Source organism: Leuciscus leuciscus, assembly GCF_965113295.1.
Source record: "Leuciscus leuciscus genome assembly, chromosome: 2".
Classification (NCBI taxonomy): domain Eukaryota; kingdom Metazoa; phylum Chordata; class Actinopteri; order Cypriniformes; family Leuciscidae; genus Leuciscus; species Leuciscus leuciscus.
The window spans coordinates 20,184,063-20,205,351 of record NC_138726.1 but is presented as its reverse complement, the minus strand read 5'-3'; the positions used below and the strand labels follow the sequence as shown (position 1 = coordinate 20,205,351).

Here is a 21,289-nt window from a genome sequence, read left to right as displayed (position 1 = left end):
CGGGGACTTTAATAAAAAAGGAGTGAGTGGATTTTTATCACTATTGGGTGGTTGTGAACACACACTGCCAACACACATTTATGTCCAAACTTGAATTTTGCATAATAGGTCCCCTTTAAGACGAATATTGAACATAGATTAGTTAGCTTGATTCCGGCACGGACAATAGATGCATTGCATAGAACATCCAGGTTATAACACGTATAGGTCATAGCAACATACATAGGTGCCTCTAGCCCACCTGGCATGGGTTTTCTGCAAAGGTTATTACTGTGTTTGGGAGAAACCACAAACGATAACGGTTTCCTTGTCTGTGCTTTTTACACCGAGATTGTGAGTGCTGGGAATTCGTCTTCTGACCACGACAGACCGCTGCACTGAGACAGGGTGCTGTCATGGCCTAGTGGTTAGGGAGTTGAACTGGTAACCCAAAGGTTGCTGGTTCGATTCCAGAACCGGTGGGAAATGACTGAGGTGCCCTTGAGCAAGGCACCTAACCCCTTATCGCTCCTCGGGCGCCACACAAAGGCTGCCCGCTGCTCTGGGTGTGTGTATCCACGTTTGTAGTGTGTGTGTGTGTGTGTTAACTACTCACTACTCTGCTCCTAATGTGTGTGCATTAACTTGGATGGGTTAAATGCAGAGGTCAAATTCCAAGTATGGGTTACCATACTTGGCCGTCACTTTCACTTTCACTTTCTGTCTCGTGAATGCTGGGAATTCGTCTTCTGACCACGACAGGCCACTGCACTGAGACAGGGGTTGCTTATCGTGTGACTGAGGAATTTAAGTGATTTGTGCTTTGTACATGGCAGATCGCCACTCTAGGCAGGGAGCTTTGCACATATGCAGATCAAGGGTCCATGCTTAGAACCTTAGCTGCAGTCTCAGCGCTCGGCTCACAACTCTACCACAGGGGGAGAGCGTGAAAGGCCGGGCTTAAATCCTTTTAAAGGGTTGGGTGAGAGGAGCGCGACACTTAGTCGGCATAAGCTCATCACCGGAGTTCATAAGGTCCACCGATAGCATAGAGGGCAGACGGACTGAGGGATGCCCAGGCAGAAACACCGCGTTACGGGAGGCATCTGAAAGAATGTGTCATACTCATCAGAACGCTGCGGGAGGAAGCGGCAATGCAGGCACCGTCCCCCGGATGACAGTACCTCAACGGCGAACAGTAGATGAAAAGAAAGGAAAAGATTCTGAGGCAATGGCGTTCAGCGCCGCCTAATAGTAAGGGGGAGATCGCCTCTATTTCGCCCACGAGATTTCAAAAGGCTTCAGTAAATTCGAGGAAGGAGGGGATAACCCCAAAGCGCCATCTTCAATGACGCAGTGTCGAGAGACCGACACGAAGGGGAACTAGGGCTGCCCTCGACTAAAGATTTTTCTAGTCGACTAGTAGTCGTTCATTTAAGCCATAAGTCGCCTAATCGCGTGTTTATATTAATAAGCCATAAATCATAATAATGTCCCAGACAGCAGGTGACTGCGATCCGGATCCGTCTTCAAACCGGCAAATCCGCATCACAGTCACCTCCGTTTCACTGCTCTAAAACGGATCCAGCCCGGGCCCGGTTTCAGTGGGCGGGAACAACAGTCGCAAAACAGATTCGGGCCGTATCCGTGGAAACGAGCGCGCGAAACAATTTTTCTGGAGTTTAGAAGAGGAGGCTGCCACGGTCGCTACTCGTTATCCTACCTCAAACACTTCACCAAGGTAAGTCACACATGGTCAAACTGTTTTATTAATTAATACATTTCTTATTGATTATATTGTGTACTCGTTAGCTTTTAACTAACTAACTAATTTTTAACTTAAGTTTTGGAGTTTGTATTGCTCCTTAGATCGGTACTGAATCGTAATGTTAGCTAGCCTAACTCTTATTTATGTTTTCAGAGGGCATATGCTAACACGAAGACGACCCAGAGGATTGTAATTATATGTAATTGACGAATTTTAACTGTTTTCATTTATTTTCACTGTTGTTAAAGTTTTTACTGCGGTAATGTTAGTGATAGGCTAGCGTTAGCTTAGCTAAGGCCTCCCGCAGACCTTCACTTTATAATAAGGTTTCATTTGTTAACATTAGTTAATATTAATTACAATTAACTAACCATGAACAATACATCTGTTACTGTAGCCTATTTGTTAATGTTAGTTAATATAAATACTAACAGTTGTTCATTGTTTGGTCATGTTACTTCACACTGTGCATTAACTAAGGTTAACAAACAGCCTACAACATTTTATATTAATAATGCATTAGTATATGTAGAAATTAACATTAAAAAAGATTCATAAATGATGTAGAAGTGCAGTTAATTTTTAGTTTGTCAACTAATGATGGTATTCTCTTCTGCTCACCAAGACTGTGGTTATTTAATCAAAAATACAGCAATATTGTGAAATATTATTACATTCTATAGTAAAATATTGGCTAATTTATTCCTGTGATCAAAGCTATAATTTTCAGCATCATTTCTCCAGTCTTCGGTGTCACATGATCCTTCAGAAATCACTCTAATATGATGATTTGATGCTCAAGAAACATTTATGATTATTATCAATGTTGAAAACAGTTGTACTGCTTCATATTTTTGTGGAAACAACTATACCATTCAAACATCTGTAGTAAGTTTAATACTTTTATTAACCAAGGATGTCTTAAATCGATCGAAATTAAGTCAATGACATTTAAAAATGTTACAAATTAATGTCTTATAAATGTCTTAATTTAATAAATGCAAATACATGCTGTGCAACTTGAACTTTATATTTATCAAAGAATCATGAAAAAATTGTTAATGTTAGCAGCACAACCGTTTTCAGCATTGATAATAATAATAAGAAATGTTACCTGAGTTCCAAATCAGCATATTAGAATGATTTCTGAAGGATCGTGTGATATCTGATTCTGATCAATTTAAATGAATGTTTAAGTAATTGATATAGGCCTACCAGTTTATCCCTTAACTGATCTACATTATAGAAGAAATATAAATCAGGGCTCAGAAGCTTATTAGCTGGAGGTTGATGTTTTTTTGCACATTTTTTTTTTCTTAACAGGAGCTGTAAGGAAAAAACAGTCTTCTACCAATGCAGCAGATAGTGGAATAGGTTCTTGTGGAATCTGTTGATTTGACCTTTGACCCGTGACGGCGGCTGGAAGGAACGCTCAAGAGCCAAAGAGGCCTTAACTGAGGTAAATTTCAGATATAAGAAGCACAGCACAGTACAGCCGTCAGATTCTTTATTTAGTGCGACAATTACATGAATATCTAAAATCTTTCTCCTTGGTCTTTTTTTTTCTTTTTCAGATGCCTCATGGGAATTAAACGGCACATATGAAGTGGTTTGTAATACCATGGCTTTCCTGTCCTGTCCTTGATGTGTTTACAGTTCATTCTATAAAATTATTTTGGTAACACTTGACAATAAGGTTCATTGGTTAACATTAGTTAACTACCTTAGTTAACATGAACTAAGAATGAACTGCACTTCTTCAGCATTTATTAATCTTAGTTAATATAAATTTCAACATTTACGAATACATTAAAATCAAACGTGATTTGTTAGCATTAGTTAATGCGCTATGAACTAACATGAACAAAACAATGAACAGCTGGATTTTTATTAACTAACATTAACAAACATGAATAAATACTGTAACAAATGTTTGGCTCATTGTTAGTTCATGTTAGTTAATACATTAACTAATGAAACTTATTGTAAAGTGTTGCCATTATTTTTTGTATGTTTTTTCTTTGCAGCTTTTCACTGCCTCTGATCAATGCCACATTTTTTTGGGATAAATAATACATTCATGAGGCTTATGTCACTACACAACATGAATACCCATTCAAAACATTCTTTCAAATATACATTGAGAAAAGTTCTGAGCTTGTGTCACTGTTTTAAAGGGAAAGTTCACTGAGAAATGAAAATTTGCTCTTAATTTATTCAACCTCAAGCCATCCAAGATATAGGTGACTGTTTTTCAGTTAAACAGTAAAGAAGATTTTTAGCTGAAACTGTGGTCTTTGGTGATTCATATAATGCAATTCAATGGCTACTGTCACTTTGAGAGTAAAAAACAAATATATTACAGGCAAAACACGACTGCCGTGACAGGACTGTTTGCAGATGCTGTGGATTACAGGTAATAATGTTGTAAATAATGTTCAGTTTCTTTGACAGACTAATTGTTTTGCTTCATACGACCTCAATGAATCGTCAGGAGCCACAGGTATTAATTTTGTTTTCCCTGTAATGTTTTTTTAACTCTCAAACTGACTGTAGCTATCGACTTGCATTACACGAATCATCAAGGACCACATTTTCAGCTAAAAATCTTCTTTACTGTTCAACTTGTAGTTGCGTAGCTGTCAATGGAGGGAAAGAAATCTCAGATTTCATTAAAAAGATCAATTAATTTGTGTTCAGAAGATGAATGAAAGTCTTACGGGTTTGGAATGACATGAAAGTGAGTAATTAATGACAGAATTTAAATTTTTTGTGTGAACTATCCCGTTAACGGCAAGTAGAGACTTAAGTGTTTTATATAAACTTTGAGTACTTGTGCAAAAATGATCAAAATAAAAATAAAAGATGCACAGTGGCACTGTTTTGCATTGTTTTGTGAATTTGTTTTAATATGCTTAATAAATAAAAAATTTCTCAAAAGATAAAGCCCTTGAATATGTCAAATTTATTGTCCAAATAATTTTTCTTTCAATGCATGTTTACTGTGAAGTAGTGGCTGTGAGTCAGTGCTGACACTAGATTATCAGGTGGTATTTTAGTGTAAAAAAGTACAGTAATTCAACTTTTTATTGCCTAAGCATTTTGTGTTAAAAACAGAAAAAATATCAGTGGCATAAGACCATAAGATTAGATCATGTAAATGAGAAGATTCATGAAATTCTAGATATGTATACTACTTAGAGCGAGCGAGTGTGTTTGTGTACTGTAAACAAAATGAGCTGGCCCTGATCCGGCATGATTCTGGACCAGATCCAAAACAGAGCTGGACCAGATCTGGCCCACAATTAGGCCAAATCGCCATAAAGGAATCCGGAGCTGGCCCAGTTCTGGTCCAGATGAGAAAAAAACGGATCCGTGCCGGTGTTGGCCCGTTGTGCCAAAAGACACCGGCCCGAGTCCGTTGCGCGGATCTGGCCCAGAACTTACGAAGTGTCTGGGCCAGATCTGGGCCAGATGATTTTTGCTATCTGGGGTGCCTTTAATTGTCTACATAAAATACATAGCCTTAAAAAAAAAAAGGTTTTCACATTGTGAAAAAAACAGAAGGAGACTGTCCAGTGTTTCCCCTACCATTATATAAGGGGGGCGCCCCCCCCTCCCTAATGGCTCGCCCCCCACCCCTGAAGGTCAAGTACATTTGATTTGATTTTCTTTATAGCGCCAGATTACAATTTGTTATTTTATTAAACAAACTAAATAGTCCTTAAGTAATATGTTATTTATCTTATTTCCATGATGGCATGTCTTTTCTGTCTGTGTTTGTGCATTTACAATTATCCCAATGAGTGCGCACGCAGTCGCAGTCACATGCACACGCATCTGCCCCGAACTATTCATTATCCGCGTGCTGCTGCTGTTGTTGTTGTCTTTGGATACAGGAAGAAGAATCGGAAATGACGCATATTGCGTCTTAAGGTTGTCCGTACGTGCAGACGCTAACCGTGCGTCGCCGTTTACATCGGGATATTGCCAATTGATTACAAATTCCATGTATACAGGAGTAACTCTCTCTGCTCACGCATGTAAACGGGTTATTCCGAATGTTTCAGAAACCCAAATAGTGACCTTAACCCGACCATAACCCGATATTTGACAGCTTGTAAACGTAGTCAGTGTCGCATGATCACGATCGGCTCGCGCTGCACTGGTCCAAACTGATAAACGGTCCTTCAACCACATAATAACGAGCAGTTTCGTTCCGCTTGCATTAAGTTTGCCATTTGATGTTGGACAATGTTGTGGTCGCGCCGGCGTCTCTTACATTATGAGCACGCTTGCCACGCGCAACGCGCCTACATTTGAAATAACGAAATTTTGGTCGGCAGGAAAAATGGTCCAACGAACCGTTCGGTTTGAAAATGCGTACCGAAAACCGAACCGAAAGGTTCAATACGAATACGTGTTTCGTTACACCCCTACGGATTACATAATCTGAGAATATTTATTTTCCATTCACATTTGTTTATTCAGAAGTAGACATGTCAAGCTTTCTATTGATATGTCTGGGAGGGAAGTATACACCGAGTTTCGGGAGGAGAGGGGGTTGTGACGCACTCAAGTTCACTGAGACAGAGACAGCAGAAAGCGCTTCCTATTTGTTTTCTTTATTTTACGAAAGCACAACATTTTACTGTTATTTTGAGTTTACAAAAATAAAAGTACACCCTTTACAGTTTGCATTACAAAAATAAAAGTACACCCTTTACAGTTTGCATTACTCTTATCTGTATGACAAAAAATGACAGAGTATTTTAAGTTAAAGAAACGATCTGTCCGTAACAGCCTGTGTGACTTCGCCACCTCCTATGGAGATTTTTTCGTCCTGCGACTAAAGGACCTTGCACACTGAGTCCGAAATTCGAATCCAAAATTTTCGCACGTTAAAAAATAAATACGACCTCACGTTATGTCAATCACGCTTGCACACTGCCTCCGAAACTTTCGTCCGTCATAAAAAATTGTGGATACAGAATTTCAGGTTCGATTTTCGGCGTTTTTCGCATCCGTAGCAAGCATTTTGAATGGTGTTTTGACAATTCAGAGCCACCGAATCACGAATACGAAAAAACGCATGCGAAAATTTCGGACTCAGTGTGCAAGGACCTTAACAGACTAATAAAATTTTGGTCGACCAAGCAGTTGGTCTAGTCAGTTAGTCGACTATTAAGGGGCAGACCTAAGCAAAACAGCTTTCAATAATAATATTTCCTGCATTTACAGGCAAATTCTAAAATTAGCATTATTACTTGTTTTGAACCATTGGCACAACTGCTTAAAATATAAAAACTGCTAAAGTTTGTTTTTGATTGAGTGGGACAAATCACGTGCTTATCTCTTTATAAACAATCAAACAAAAACAATTAATTCATCATATCTTTCTTTTGTTTTGTTCTTTCAATGTAACTGAGTATCCCAAAATTAGGGATGGGCATTTCAAGCAAAAATAATATTCGAAGATTGCTGGGATTTATTCTATTATTATTCGAAAAATCGCACCCCTCCCCACATGCTCACCGGTAAAACGGTGTTCGCTCAGATCCTGCTCCAACATTAAATTTCTCTGTACTGTACTATACATGTTGTAGCCATTAAAGAAAAAGTATTTAGTTTCATATTTATGTTTAAATAATTTCATCTATGTTGATTATATGAAAAGTGAACAGCATGAGTAAAATAGGACCATAAGATGCGCAATATATCGGGAGATATATGGAGTGGGTCAGACATGATTTTGACCACTTTATTAAGTTTTGTTTTGTAGAAAACCTTTCTTTAAAGTGAATTTCATTTTGTATAAATTGTATCTTAATTTTAATAAATTTTTCATCAACCAATATTCTGGATTTAATTAATATGAAGCAAATATAGCAGACAATATAATCAGGACATGGAGGCGCCGGCGCGATTACTTGCATTGCACGTGAACTGGAGCTCGTCTCATAAATAGGGTTGGGAACCGAGAATTGGTTCTCATCCAGAACCGTTAGTGTTTTTGAAAAATACAGAAACCGTGCAAAATTCCTAAGTTTCGGTTGAAAAAACAGCTTTACTTTCAGTCTTTTCAACCACACAGTATCGATATTTCTGTGTTACAAATATTCAAATGATCGCAGAAGTACTGAGATCAGTTTATAGTTCGAGTATAAACACTGATGTTGACGGTAGCAACTAGGGGTGTAACGATACACAAAACTGACGGTTCGGTACGTCCCACGGTTTTGACGTCTCGGTTCGGTTCGGTTCGGTTCATTTAGGTGGAGTGGGGGGTTTAGAAAGCTAAAATTGTTTTTGTTTTTAAACAGATAATTTAATTAACAAATTGTGTCCTTGTCTTTAAATTAATTCAATTACAAGTAAACGTTTCGCAAGGATAAAACTAATTATCTGCTAATGCTGTAAACTATATAGGAGCCCTTACTTGCACATTACTATAACATTAAAGCTTAACAACAGAGCCAAGACTTTTAGCCTAAATTCAGTTGCTATTTATTTTTAGATATAATAATAATCAACACTCAAGTAACAAATTGTATGAAAACATGTAAACTGCACATAAGGCAGTTTTTACATTAACATATGTTTTTACTCTAATTTATTATTGAAATATAATAATTTACACAGTTGCTGTCATTTTCATGACAGATATTTTAAACATACATAAAATAATCAAGATGTCATTAACAGGTTAAGTAAAATATAATATATAGGCTAATATAGTGCATTTATTTAGTGAAAGAGTTCATTTCCTTAGCAAACCAACAAGCTGTGGACACTGAATGACTTGCCTGAGGTAAATAAAGCTATGTGAAAAAAGAAGCGTTTTATTGACATATTTCCGCTGTTGAAACACTGACTGAGCGATTACACGAGTTATGATGCCTTTCAGTAAGTATACTGTATCTTTCAACATACCTTCAGGTGTCCATTCATGTTTATTCTGTAACTGAGGAAGAGAATCGCGTTTACTCGCGCTCCGCGCTGCCGCTTGAAATGAGGAGCCTAGTAGCCTACGGTGATCTGTCACGCCACATCAAAGAGCGCCAAAACGACATTTAATGTTTGAATTTCGTCATCAAATAGACAGAATTTGAAAGATTACACCTTGCTTATTATCGAATGTAACAAAACACTGAGCTTATTGCGATTAAATGTGGTTAATGGTGGTTAGGCAACGCTGTATTCGTTGTGTACACATAAGACATGAGGTCCAATGAGCCGGGACAGCAGGGGGCGGGGCAGCAGGGGGCGGGGCGGGCGTGTTCGGTACGCCATGAGAGTATCGCGATTCGTATCGTGGGTGGTGTATCGCGGTTTTTCAGTTCGGTTCGAATATCGTTACACCCCTAGTAGCAACCAAAATAGAGTAAATCACCTTTTGAAAGTCGCTTCAAATAACGAGTGTATCGATTACATCTGATGATTCAAAACATTCAGAAAGACAACTGTTAAAGCTGCAGTCCGTAACTTGGTGTTCAGAATTTAATAATAGGGGTTATGCGCAACATACTTCCGGGTTCTACAAAACAGATATAACTACTTCCGGTCGTCAGCTACTGAGGTAAACACAGCGTAGGAATGGCGACCTTTTATAGCCGGTGTTTACAGGAGCTACCCATTCTATCCATTTCAGATACATCGTATTGCCAAACGGACTTCCAGACCCCCGAGTACTCCGTTAGATAAAGGATTTAAGTTTTACGCCTCCTCATTTATTCATGATTATGAAGGTATGTAAGTTAGTATGTAGCTTTTGCTAATGGCACCCGATGTAGAGTTAGCTAACTATCAGTAAGTTAGTTTAGACTTGTATGCTATCATAGTAGTTTAACCTTTTATATTTGCTTGCAGACGATTAAAACAATCAAATGAAGACTGCATTTAATTTTTTTTATAAAAAATTTTTTTATGATACTTAAGCATTCGTGACATTTGAATTAAAACAGAAATAAGAATTGTTTTCTAAAAAAGCGAAAAATAAGTTACCTCAGAGATCACCTACTGCTGCAGATGCATACGGTAGTGCAAACCGGAAATGCTTATACCTGTTTTCCGGTTCGAACGTTGGGCGTTCCGCATATCCCCTATTGTAGCTATATAATGAGCGAGTACATCATGAATGCCTCTTTTTAAACCGTGTTTTTGTCTTATCCTGAATCACTACGGTAAGCCTGTAATAAGCATTTATACTCGGACTACTTTACACCGGTCGGGTCGGCACCGCTGCGGAGAAGCCCAGTGACTCATCATAGACATAAACAGAGAGAAGTAGCTCCGGCTACAATGTTCTTCCGCAAGACGCATGCAGTTCTATTTATTAACCGCGAAACAAGTGAAGTCTTTATGAATCAATCATTCAAAACGATTGTAAAAATATTCTGTTTCACCTGTCTAGATCTTACATGTGTGTTCAAGCATTCAAGCCTTCTGAGAGGGTATTCTCCACTGCTGGAAATACAATAAGCTAGGAGAGGTCCCAAATTCTCCTAGAGAATACAGAAATGTTTTTTTTCCTTCAGAAAAATTCATTATTTTTACAAAAATTGCTAAATATGTTGAATTTGTTGACATTACCAGTCTGTTAAACTCATTTGACAATAAGAGAAATAACCACAAAAAGGATTGTGCATTTTTCCCTTACAACTATTTTTTATTAGTTGTTTTAATTATTTTTATTGAATGGGAACCGGAACCGAAACTGGAATCGGAAAATTTCTTACGATTCCCAACCCTACTCATAAATTAACCGAAACTCATCATACAGGCTACTTGCCTCACAGACATGAGAAATATATCCATAGAAAGCTTGAAATGTCAATTTTTTAAACAAAACAATTCAAAACGAAAAGAAACAGACTACTCTCTGCTTATGTAATCCGTAAATGTGCATCTCTCTCTATAGGCGCGTTCACTACTGCGAAGATGGTGAGTCAGCATCGTCAACTTCATCTTTGTAGCCGACAATGACACAGAAAACACTAGTTTATTAATAAACAATTAAAATGCCTCCTTTTCTATACTTGACATTCATAATCATTAGCCTACTTTTGCCGGTTCTTTGTGGCAAGCTTTAAGCGTACACTTGAGTGCGGAATAGGCTATATTACATAAAAGCTCATTATATTATATTATATTATATTATATTATATTATATTATATTATATTATATTATATGATACAAGTAATTCAATTAATATAAATATGCGATTAGTCAACATTAGTTTAAACATTATTTAAATGAACAACTACTGGTCGACTAGAAAAAACTTTAGTCAGGGGCAGCCCTACTTATTTCACAAATTTTCGAACCAGCATGTCACAAAGTGCACTCTGGGTTGAACGAGCGGAATCTTCAGAAAGGCGCTCTCCGCTCTGCAGGAAATATCACCACTCCGCTCACATGCTCTGGTGTGAAACAATGTGTTCTTCGGTTGTCTGAGAGTTTATTGACAGCTTTTAGTTGTGTTATTGGCAGCGTCACTCTCTGGTTACATGACCCACAGCATCAGCAACAAAACCATGGGGATTTTATTTTTTTAAACAATGAACGCACAACCTATTTAATGTTCTATAATTAAATCAACTAATCGAATATTCGAAAATCATGACTCATCCCTAACAAAAACAAGTCAAAACTTCAATGTACTCATTGAACCGTTTTCACATTTTGAGGCCTTTAATATTCCATTCAAAGACACAACATTGCAGCAGAGGCTCACCCATAGAGGGCGCTGGGACGCCGACCTCCCGCCGACCTGCCTGCCTGTTTTTATTTATATATTTTTATAATCTCTCATTTTGAAAATTAATCTGTGTTAATTACATGATAATATTGGTTTTACTTTAGAATGTGTTTAGAACTCTCCAGAATGATATTTGCATTCACTTTTATGTTGTTGTTGTAGTAGTAGCCAATAGGCTGTCTTCCCTAGGCTCCAGTTCGCTCAGCCCTACAGTGCTGGAATTTAAGCCAATGGTTCCCCGGTTGCTACGTAAAAAAAGTTTATATTTCGCCAATCATCGTCGTCGAATTTTATAGTTTAGGGGCTCTGAAAATATCGCCCATAGTACCAAGACTAGAGCAGTGCACCTACTGCACCACGGGACATTTACCTCAGAGAGGAGTGCGAGTGCAGCATGGCGACGCCGGCGACGTCGAGTAGCACTTATGTAGTCGTGGGAGTTGAGCTAGCCCCAAATTCAGTTAAATCTCTACACCTGTATCCCTTTGAAAGAAGAACATTAGCGGATAAACTCACTGTAAAAGAACTCGGACCAGACAAGCCAGAAGTGAATATAACCCAACAGGCGCGAGAAAAGGAGAAAACCTACAAGAGAACCTTTTCCCAAGGTTGGTTCGATCGAAAGGCTTGGCTAACTAGTTGTGGGTACGCCAGTGAACTGTTAGACTGCATGTTGTCAGTTCTCAGAGACCGCATTCTGGAAGAGGTGAAACAGTCAATATTGCCATTCAGGCAAACGAGACAACCGACATCTGCACTCATTGTCAGCTTGTGCTTGTGCTACGGTACATAGATGGCCACAACAACATTTAAGAACGCTTTGAGTTTATCGCGCTTCCAAATGCGACTGCATTATTGGAAAGGCTGAGCATCATCCTTCCTGCGGGACAAGAGAGAAAATGTATTGTCCAGGCCTATGATGGTGCCGCAGTGATGAAGGGTGCTACCGGTGGAGTGCAGCGTAAAGTGCAAGACGTCTACGAGAGTGCATACTACGTTCACTGTTATGCGCATCAGTTGAACCTCATCATGCAGCAGGCAACATCCTAAAGATCGGCCAGTTTTTTTCAGACATTGCAGGGTTTAAAAAAATAAATAAAAATCCAAGTCATTCAAACGAACGGCAGTGCTGGATGAAGTGGTGGCACACCGACTTCTAGGTGCTTCAACAACGCGATGGAACTTCCACAGTCGTGTTTGTTAACACAGTTTACGAGCACAAAGATAAACTAGTTAAGTGCTTAAGTTAAGTGCTTAAGTTAAGTGCATGTTAGACTAGTGAATTTATTTGTGATGAATCTAGATAACATTGACTAGGCCCAACGCAACAATAGCACATATTTTAATACAGTTTCATTAAAATTATTTTTATATCTCCAGCAAGTTGGTTTCTGATAAAGTAATTTCACGGTGAACAGTGACTTGTGAAACTTGTTTTGGATCAGGGACTCCGTTCCATCTCTAGTTGAGAATGAGGAGTATAGGGGACCTGTACAGCAACCACCCCCGAAGAAACGGAGGGCAATGGGAGAAGAAACGCAACAGCATCTGGCAATAGAGGTAAGCATTATAAATTTAAAATTATAGTAAAATTATATTTCTGTATTCTATTAGTCTATATGTATTTGTTTGCACATTTTTGTATTCTGAATTGTTATTATTAGACATATCTATCTACTGGAGAATGCAGAAATTATATGATTATTTTCACATTTATGCTTTTAATAATTATTGTGTATATGGTGTGTATTTGTGAGTGAGTGAGTGAGAGAGAGTTACAGAGACAGCCAATAAAGCTTATTGAACTGAGATAGTGTATGTGAGACTGAGTAAGAGAATGACAGCTAGTGTGTGTATTATAATTATAATTAATAAAACTTACTTGCTCATAACAAAATTGTAACTGCTATAATTATATGCTGATTTTATTGTATTGTTGAACTGAGAAATGTGAAAACTTAATGTTTTCTGTGTTTACTTTTCTACAATTATGTATCATTTCATGTGATACCATTATGAGCCAGGAGAGGTTTTCTTTCACCAAGCATCTCAGCAGTGCCACTCTGCCACTCACTCAAAGCTAGACTTAAAACAGAACTGTCCTTGATCTACCAAAATGAGGACTTCCAGGGTTGCAGTGGTGCACTGGCTCTCTTTCAGGTTCTAATGGAAAATAACCTTCAAGAGACATTCACAAAACTGTAAGTCTTAAGATCCTCATCACCACACCAATGACAACAGCAGAATCAGAGAGGTGCTTCTCTAGTTTAAAGAGGATAAAAACTTTCCTTAGGAACACTATGGCACAAGATTGCCACAACGCTCTGGCTATGCTCTCTATAGAGAAAAAACTCACACGGGAAATTCCAGATTTTAACACAAGGGTCATTGAGAGATTTGCCACTCAGAAAAATGGACGAGCAAAGTTCAAAGAGTTCTCCATCCCCTTCACTCACTCACCACCCCACATTCACTCTATCTACCTCTCTACACACAAATCTAACTGTCACAGACACCATATCTCTCTCTACTCTTTACTCTCTCTTTCTCACACACACACACACTCACCCTCCATCTATCGCTCCAACTCACTCACTTTGAACCACACACACAAACTATGTCATTCTCTTACTCAGTTTCTCTCTCTCTCTCTCTCTCTCTCACACACACACACACCCCTGCTATCTCAATTCAATAAGCTTTATTGGCTGTCTCTGTCACTCTCACTCACTCACACATACACACCATGTTTCACACACATTTGCCATTAAAATAGTGATCTCATTAGGAATGTAACTGTATGTAACTGTATTTTTGCTTTGCTTTTTTTGTTGTCTCTAAGTTCTGAGCTGGATTACTGTGTTCTATACTAGTTAAAATGTTAAAATCATCTTTCTTCTCATACTTGGTGTTCACTTCAAGAATGTTGTCCCACCCTTCTCTCTCTCTCTCTCTCTCTCTCTCGTATCAACACTGTTATCCAATTGTCAATCTGTCTACAGTGAACTTTAAAGATATGTAGCCTAGTCTACAGCTGGGGATTGATTAAATAACTAGATTGTTGTATTCCCTGTTATAATTTATCATTATGCGTTTGCACTTTTTCTATCTGGACACGGAGCATAATAAACATGCAACTCGTTCATTATCATTACCTGTGAAACTGTTGATTTCTACATGGCAGTTCAATTAATATAGTCTTTTTAGACCATTGGTATTGACTGGTTTGAGTTCTTTTATTGGTATAGGCAAGGGACCCCCCTTTTTTTCCCCCATTTCCATCCAAGTATACTCACCATTCATCTGGCTTTAACTGCAGTTGGATTTGATAAATATTACTGCTCTTGAGAGTAACCTGTCCGACACCATTCACTTCAAACGGGATAAATGTCACTGCATTTCGAACCATATCTAAAAAAAGAGAGACATTTTTAAAAAACAACAAGAAAGACAAAATACCCAAAAGGTTAATTCCGTGCTGTGTCTCACCTTTAATGACAACCTCTTTGTACCGACAGTCTCCGGTCTTATTCACTTTGGGTATAATAGTTCTTACTCCAACACACCAGCGTCCTGCAGTTTCATGCTCCTCAACCACAACATCAGCGTGAAGAAACACAGAAATATCAGTCATCTCAATATTGGTCCCCAGAAGACTAGATAAAACCTGATTTAATTCCGCAGTGTCCATGTCCCTGTACTCTGGCTCTGTCACGCCACACAGTCTCTTGTTTACTACATGTGGTTTCTTGATCCAGACGTCAGCAGCGGACCACATGCTCTCTGCGCTGCGCTTATCTGTCATGTTTATTTCAGAAGGCTTCGACATGCTTCCGACCTCAGTAATATATATAAAAACAGCCCAACATTACTAGAGTACTCTCCACTCTAACCACGAGTAGAAAATCGCTTAAACCAGTTGGTTGACGTTGACGCTGACGTCGTCTTCTTCTTCTTCTTCGGTGTTTATTCGGGGTTGGCAACCTAACTTATTGGTTCATTACCACCACCGAATGGACTGGAGTGTGGATCAGGGTATATGTGTGATGAAAATAAAACATAAAACAAATAAACAACCTAGAAAAATAAAACAAAACAAATAGACAACATTTTTTTATATATATTCCTTTACTTAAAGGGATAGTTCGGCCAAAAATTATATTAAACCCATGATTTACTCACCCTCAAGCCGAGATGCATTATTATGTCAATCATTTTTCAGACGAACACATTTTCAGTTATTTTAGAAAATGTCTTAGCTTTCAGTGGTTATAATGTCAAGTTATGGGGTCCACCTCCTTCAAGTCCCAAAAATGTGCATGCATCCTTCACAAAAGTAATCCATCCGGCTCCAGGGGGATAAACGAAGGCCTTCTGAGGGTAATCCGTGCGGTTTTGTCGTAAAAATATACATATTTAAAACTTTATAAATGAAAATAACTGGTTTCCGGCAACGGTCGACGCGCGTTCTTTTTTTTTTTTCTTTTTTTTTTTAATTTATTGACAGTATTTGCAGTTACAAACAACACATACAAGTACACATACACACAACTACAAAACACATACATAAATAAACATATTCCAGGGAGTCTGCAAAGTCCAGCAAGGCTAGTCAACAAGTAGTCCAATTCATAGTATCACTTACAGTTATAAGAGTTTAAGAGTTCAGTGTTCAGTCACGTGACGTCATAAGTTTTGAATATATCTGCACAGTCTTCAGAGCTTTACAGTTCTTTGAATATTTTATGGAGTCCAAATATTCATTCATTTCACTTTCAAATACAGGAAAAAATGGTTTAGAGCCCCTGAACTTGCATTTATGGATGTGATATTTAGCAAGTAGAAATAAAAGATTAATAATGAAATATTTTCCTTCCTTGTCCGTCTTAAGGTCGACTACACCAAAGAAAACATCCTTAAAGCAAAATGAGAAATCTGTAATGAGATAGGTTTGGATAAATTCAAGGACATCTGACCAGAATTTTTCTGTATAGGAACATTTCCAAAATAAATGGGAAATATCTTCATCTGACCTTTTACAGAAACAGCATTCAGATTCAATATCTGGTTTATACCGCTTAAGCACACGCTTTGCTGGGTAGAATGTGAATTAATTTAAACGTAACTTCTCTCACTTTATTAGTAAGCATATATTTGAAAGGCAAAGACCAAACGTTTTTCCAAGGGACATTCTCTATTAAACTGTTCCAATATGGGATTATATAAGGAATAGTAACAATATCTTTTTGGTATAAAGTCCTAATTGTTTTATTTTTAGTCTGGTGCACCGCAGAAAAGCATAAACTCCCCACAACAGTATCAGATAAATCCATATTGTGAGTCAGTGGCCATGGGAAATGAATGCCTCCCAGCAGCATTCTGATTCCAGAAGGAATTGCATCAAAGACAATTGCATATTCCTTAACTGAAACAGGAATTTGAAATTTCCGCAAAAAATCTGAATAACTGTACAGTCTGCCATTTGTGTCATAGAGTTGGCCAACAAGTAAAATATTATTTCTGTACCAGGTTTAAAAAAATAAAGATTTATTTTTGTAGAGAATGTCCTTATTATTCCAAATGTAATATCGATGAGGTGAGAAGTTATGTTTAAATAAGAGAGACCAAGACAAAAGAGAGACCAAGAAGGGGCTCTCTAACAAATAATGCATAGTAGTTAAATTATAAAAAGATGCTTTAGAAATATGCTACAGTAGGAGTGTAGGCTACATGAAAATACTATTTGAAGGAAATGTGTAATATTATCCTAACACAACTTCTATTGTGATTGTGAAAATGGTCATGACTTTCAGAGGCCAATTTAAAATATGCTGTAATTATATGTAGGCCTAGTTGTAACCTATATTCTGAAAAGTCATTGTTGAACATGTATTTTCACCTTAAAAACTGCTATTTACAAGCTTAATTTAGGTTCTCTGTGTTTGAGCAAGAGCAGCACCAAACCAGTAGGTGGTGCTAATGTCCCAAATTTAGGTACGCGTTAACACGTCATTTACGCGTTAACACGCAATTTACGCGTTAACACGTAAATACGCGTTAACGCGTAATGACGTGTTAACGCGTAAATTGCGTGTTAACACGTAAATACGCGTTAACGCGACAGTAGGTGTGTTCGACATCGGCTGCGGCTGGATGTAACCGATCGGCGAGAGTAGCCGCGTGCAGGCGGGGAGGAGCTGCAAACGGAGACGTGAAGTCGGACACTTTCTGGTTCCCGTAGTGACCGCTCACGTGGTGTTTGCATACTTTACCACAGCTGCAGTGAAATAAATGCAATATTTGCCAAATAATACACAGATGTTTCATTTCATGAGACATGTTCATTCAATACTTTATGTACTGCTTCATACAGCGTCTGTTTGAACAAGAATAAAGTTCAACATAAGCAACTATCAATGAAGTGGAGTCTACGTTTTTTAAGCAGTTTTAATTTGATAAACATGACACAATATAACATGACAACGACATGAAAAGAGTGTTCACTGTTATAATAAACTGATTTGAGAGCATTAGAGGAACTAAAGGTGTTCGAATAAACACGAAACACACGTGATCGTTGTCATGCGGTGAATCCGGCCAATCGTGGAACAGCTGTGTCGTCATCAGCCCTCCTGCAGCCCAGTGCAGCCGCTCTTGAGAAGCTGCGCTGGCTGAGTTCTCCGGCTACTCTCGAAACGCTCTCGCGGTACTTTGATGCCATACGTCACAGTCACGTGGCGTCGGCGCTGTATCAAGTCGGACAAAATTTCTAACCGGCATGCACTGCTTCAAGTCAGCCGCCGATCGTTCTGCGCAGAGCTGCATGAAGTCGAACAAGCCCATTTTCACACGTTTTGGCCCTTTTGGCCTTCCATAGTGCAGCTTCTCAAGAGCGACTGCACTGGGCTGCACGTGGGCTGATGACGACACAGCTGTTCCACGATTGGCCGGATTCGCCGCATGACAACGATCACGTGTGTTTCGTGTTTATTCGAACACCTCTAGTTCCTCTAAAGCTCTCAAATCAGTTTATTATAACAGTGAACACTCTTTTCATGTCGTTGTCATGTTATATAGTGTCATGTTTATCAAATTAAAACTGCTTAAAAAACGTAGACTCCACTTCTTTGATAGCTTATGTTGAAATGTATTCTTGTTCAAACAGACGCTGTATGAAGCAGTACATAAAGTATTGAATGAAAATGTCTCTGAAACATCTGTGTATTATTTGGCAAATATTGCATTTATTTCACTGCAGCTGTGGTAAAGTATGCAAACAACACGTGAGCTGTCACTACGGGAACCAGAAAGTGTCCGACTTCACGTCTCCGTTTGCAGCTCCTCCCCGCCTGCACGCGGCTACTCTCGCCGATCGGTTACATCCAGCCGCAGCCGATGTCGAACACACCTATAATAAATATATGCTGCGTTCTATTATTTATCCATGTTATTTATACTAGAAAGACAGACGTTGCCTAGCAACACGCACCAACACGCCCCCTTTCCTCGGATTTTGCCGCTCGGAAGTTTGGACAACCGTGAGGACACTGTCGGTACACGATAGGTTCCACCTGCACGATCCGTTTCACGCATGCGCGTAATTACGAAGTAGAAAACGTCACGGTTTTCCTACACTATCGGAACCACGCATGCGATGGCACAACTTGCGGCATATTTGTGTAACGTTAGTTGTATTGTGTTTAACATTTCACAGCAGGTCTATTTTGATGCTTTTAAATGTAGCTTACGCTATGCATCACGATGTGTTTACGTGGGGGCGACGAGTAGCACCGGGCATCCGCTCTCCCTGATTCGCTCTAACACCTGGGGTAGGAGCGTGACAGGGGGAACCGCATAGAGCGGGCAGCGGGGCCACGTGAGCCAGCGCATCCCTGCTCTTGGAGAAAAATTCCTGACAATGAGCGTTCTCTTGAGACGCAAATAGGTCTATTTTCGCTCTGCCAAATGTCCTCCATAGCAGTTTGATTGTCTGTGGGTGTAAAGACCATTCTCCTGCCGGAAGATAGTTTCTGGACAGTCTGTCTGGTCCCACATTCAGATGGCCGGGCACATGCACTGCCCTGAGCGAGCGCAGATTGTGCTGAGCCCAGACCAGGAGGTGTTCCGTCAGCCTGTGAAGGATTCTGGATCTGATACCTCCTTGGTGATTTATATAAGCCACCACACATCATTTCCAGGCAGTTTATATGCAGAAGCTTCTCCCGTTCCGACCACTGGCCGAATAACGGTCTGCCCTCGAGCAGCGCTCCCCATCCCGAGGTTGAGGCATCCGTAGACACCACCTTCACACTCGAGGAAGTCCCCATGCTTACTCCTGACCGGTACCAGTCGGTCACTGTCCAAGGTTTCAGAGCTGCGACGCATTTCTGATCGACCTTGAGGCCCAAGGTCTGCGCGGCGCGCGCTTTCAACCAATACTGCAGCGGGCGCATGCGAAGCAGACCCAGCTGAAGCACTGAGGATGCTGAAGCCATGAGACCCATCATCCTTTGAAACTTTTTGAGCGGGACTAAAGCGCCGTGGCGAAAAATCTCTGTCATGCGCTGAATACTTAGTCTGCGCTGCGGCGACAGCTGTGCTGTCATAGACAGCGAGTCCAGATCTGTGCCCAGAAAAGATATTTTCTGACTGGGAGACAGCGAACTCTTCGCCCAATTGACTGTGAGACTAAATTCTCGAGGTGATCGAGTAATATGGTCCTGTGTTCTATGAGCTCCGACTGTGATCGAGCTAGAACCAGCCAATCGTCCAAATAATTCAGCACTCGTATGCCTCTGAGCCTGAGGGGTGCGAGCCCTGCATCCATGCATATAGTGAATGCCAAATGGCAGGACTGTGTACTGATATGCCTGACCCTCGAAGGCGAATCTCAAAAATCGCCTGTGACGTGACGCTATTTGTATTTGAAAATAAGCGTCTTTCAGATCTATCGACATGAACCAGTCCCCTTGGCAAATTTGCGAGAGGATTTTCTTGGTCGTGAGCATTCTGAACCGTCGTTTCAGAAGTGCTTTGTTTAGTCGTCTTAGATCTAGAATGGGTCTGAGACCCCCGTCTTTTTTTTGGGTACCAGAAAATATCTGCTGTACATGCCCCCTTTGCTCTGAGCTTGTGATAAGGGTTCTATAGCCCCTTTGCTCAGTAGCTTCGCTATTTTGGCTCGAAGTAGGTGTGCTACTTCCTTTTCACCGTAGTATCGATTCGCGCCGCTTTGCATTGCGGGCGTCGACCGAACTGTAGCGAATAGCCTCTTTCTATAATGTCTAGCACCCACTTCGAAACCCCGGGTAGCCTTGCCCATGCGTTTGCACGAATGGCTAGGGGTTGAATGCGAAGCGCGCTCTGGTCGCTCAGCGACAGAGGGGCTTCAGTGTGCTGCAACATAAGCGTCGCGCTTATGACATTTGTGGCAGGGGGTGCGCTGATAACAGCGGGCAGATTGCCCGCGCTCGACTCCTCTGCGGTGATCAACCGAGAGGGGGAGGGCTGGGCGAGTCCCGTAAGACCTGTCATGTCTATGTGTGAATGTGGGCGTGGGATAGCGGGCACATTTACAACACTGAGAGCATTGTCCGCCTGAGCAGAGCGAATGCATGTTGGTTTCGTTTTACAGAAACCTTGAGACATGCAGAACGTAGTGTTTGTGGGCACTGGGCAGTGGGCACATTTACCACATTTAATGCGCAATCGATCTGGGTCTTCATGTGCGCGAGCCCTGTGTGACGGGCTGTGTTTCTGTGTAGGAATGAGCACTGGGCAG

The 21,289-nt window shown here is 40.0% G+C and overlaps 1 protein-coding gene and 1 long non-coding RNA gene across 3 annotated transcripts in view; one reads left to right on the top strand and one right to left on the bottom strand.

Moving 5' to 3' along the window:
* trmt44 (tRNA methyltransferase 44 homolog) overlaps positions 1–15,514 on the bottom strand; it is a 188,757-nt gene extending 173,243 nt beyond the window's left edge. The window contains exons 1-2 of one of the 2 annotated variants that reach the window (XM_082152033.1): positions 14,998–15,514; positions 14,805–14,919 (exon numbers count right to left, since the gene is read on the bottom strand). In XM_082152033.1, coding sequence (XP_082008159.1) covers positions 14,805–14,919; positions 14,998–15,337 — 455 coding nt within the window. In that variant the 5' untranslated portion in view covers positions 15,338–15,514. The remainder of the gene's footprint in view (positions 1–14,804; positions 14,920–14,997) is intronic. The other variant, XM_082152032.1, reaches the window with a different exon arrangement.
* On the top strand, positions 1,465–4,630 carry LOC309486341. Its single transcript, XR_014201486.1, has 3 exons — positions 1,465–1,946; positions 3,071–3,206; positions 3,322–4,630. It is a non-coding gene; the product is annotated as an uncharacterized lncRNA (long non-coding RNA).
* Positions 15,515–21,289: the final 5,775 nt, after the last annotated feature.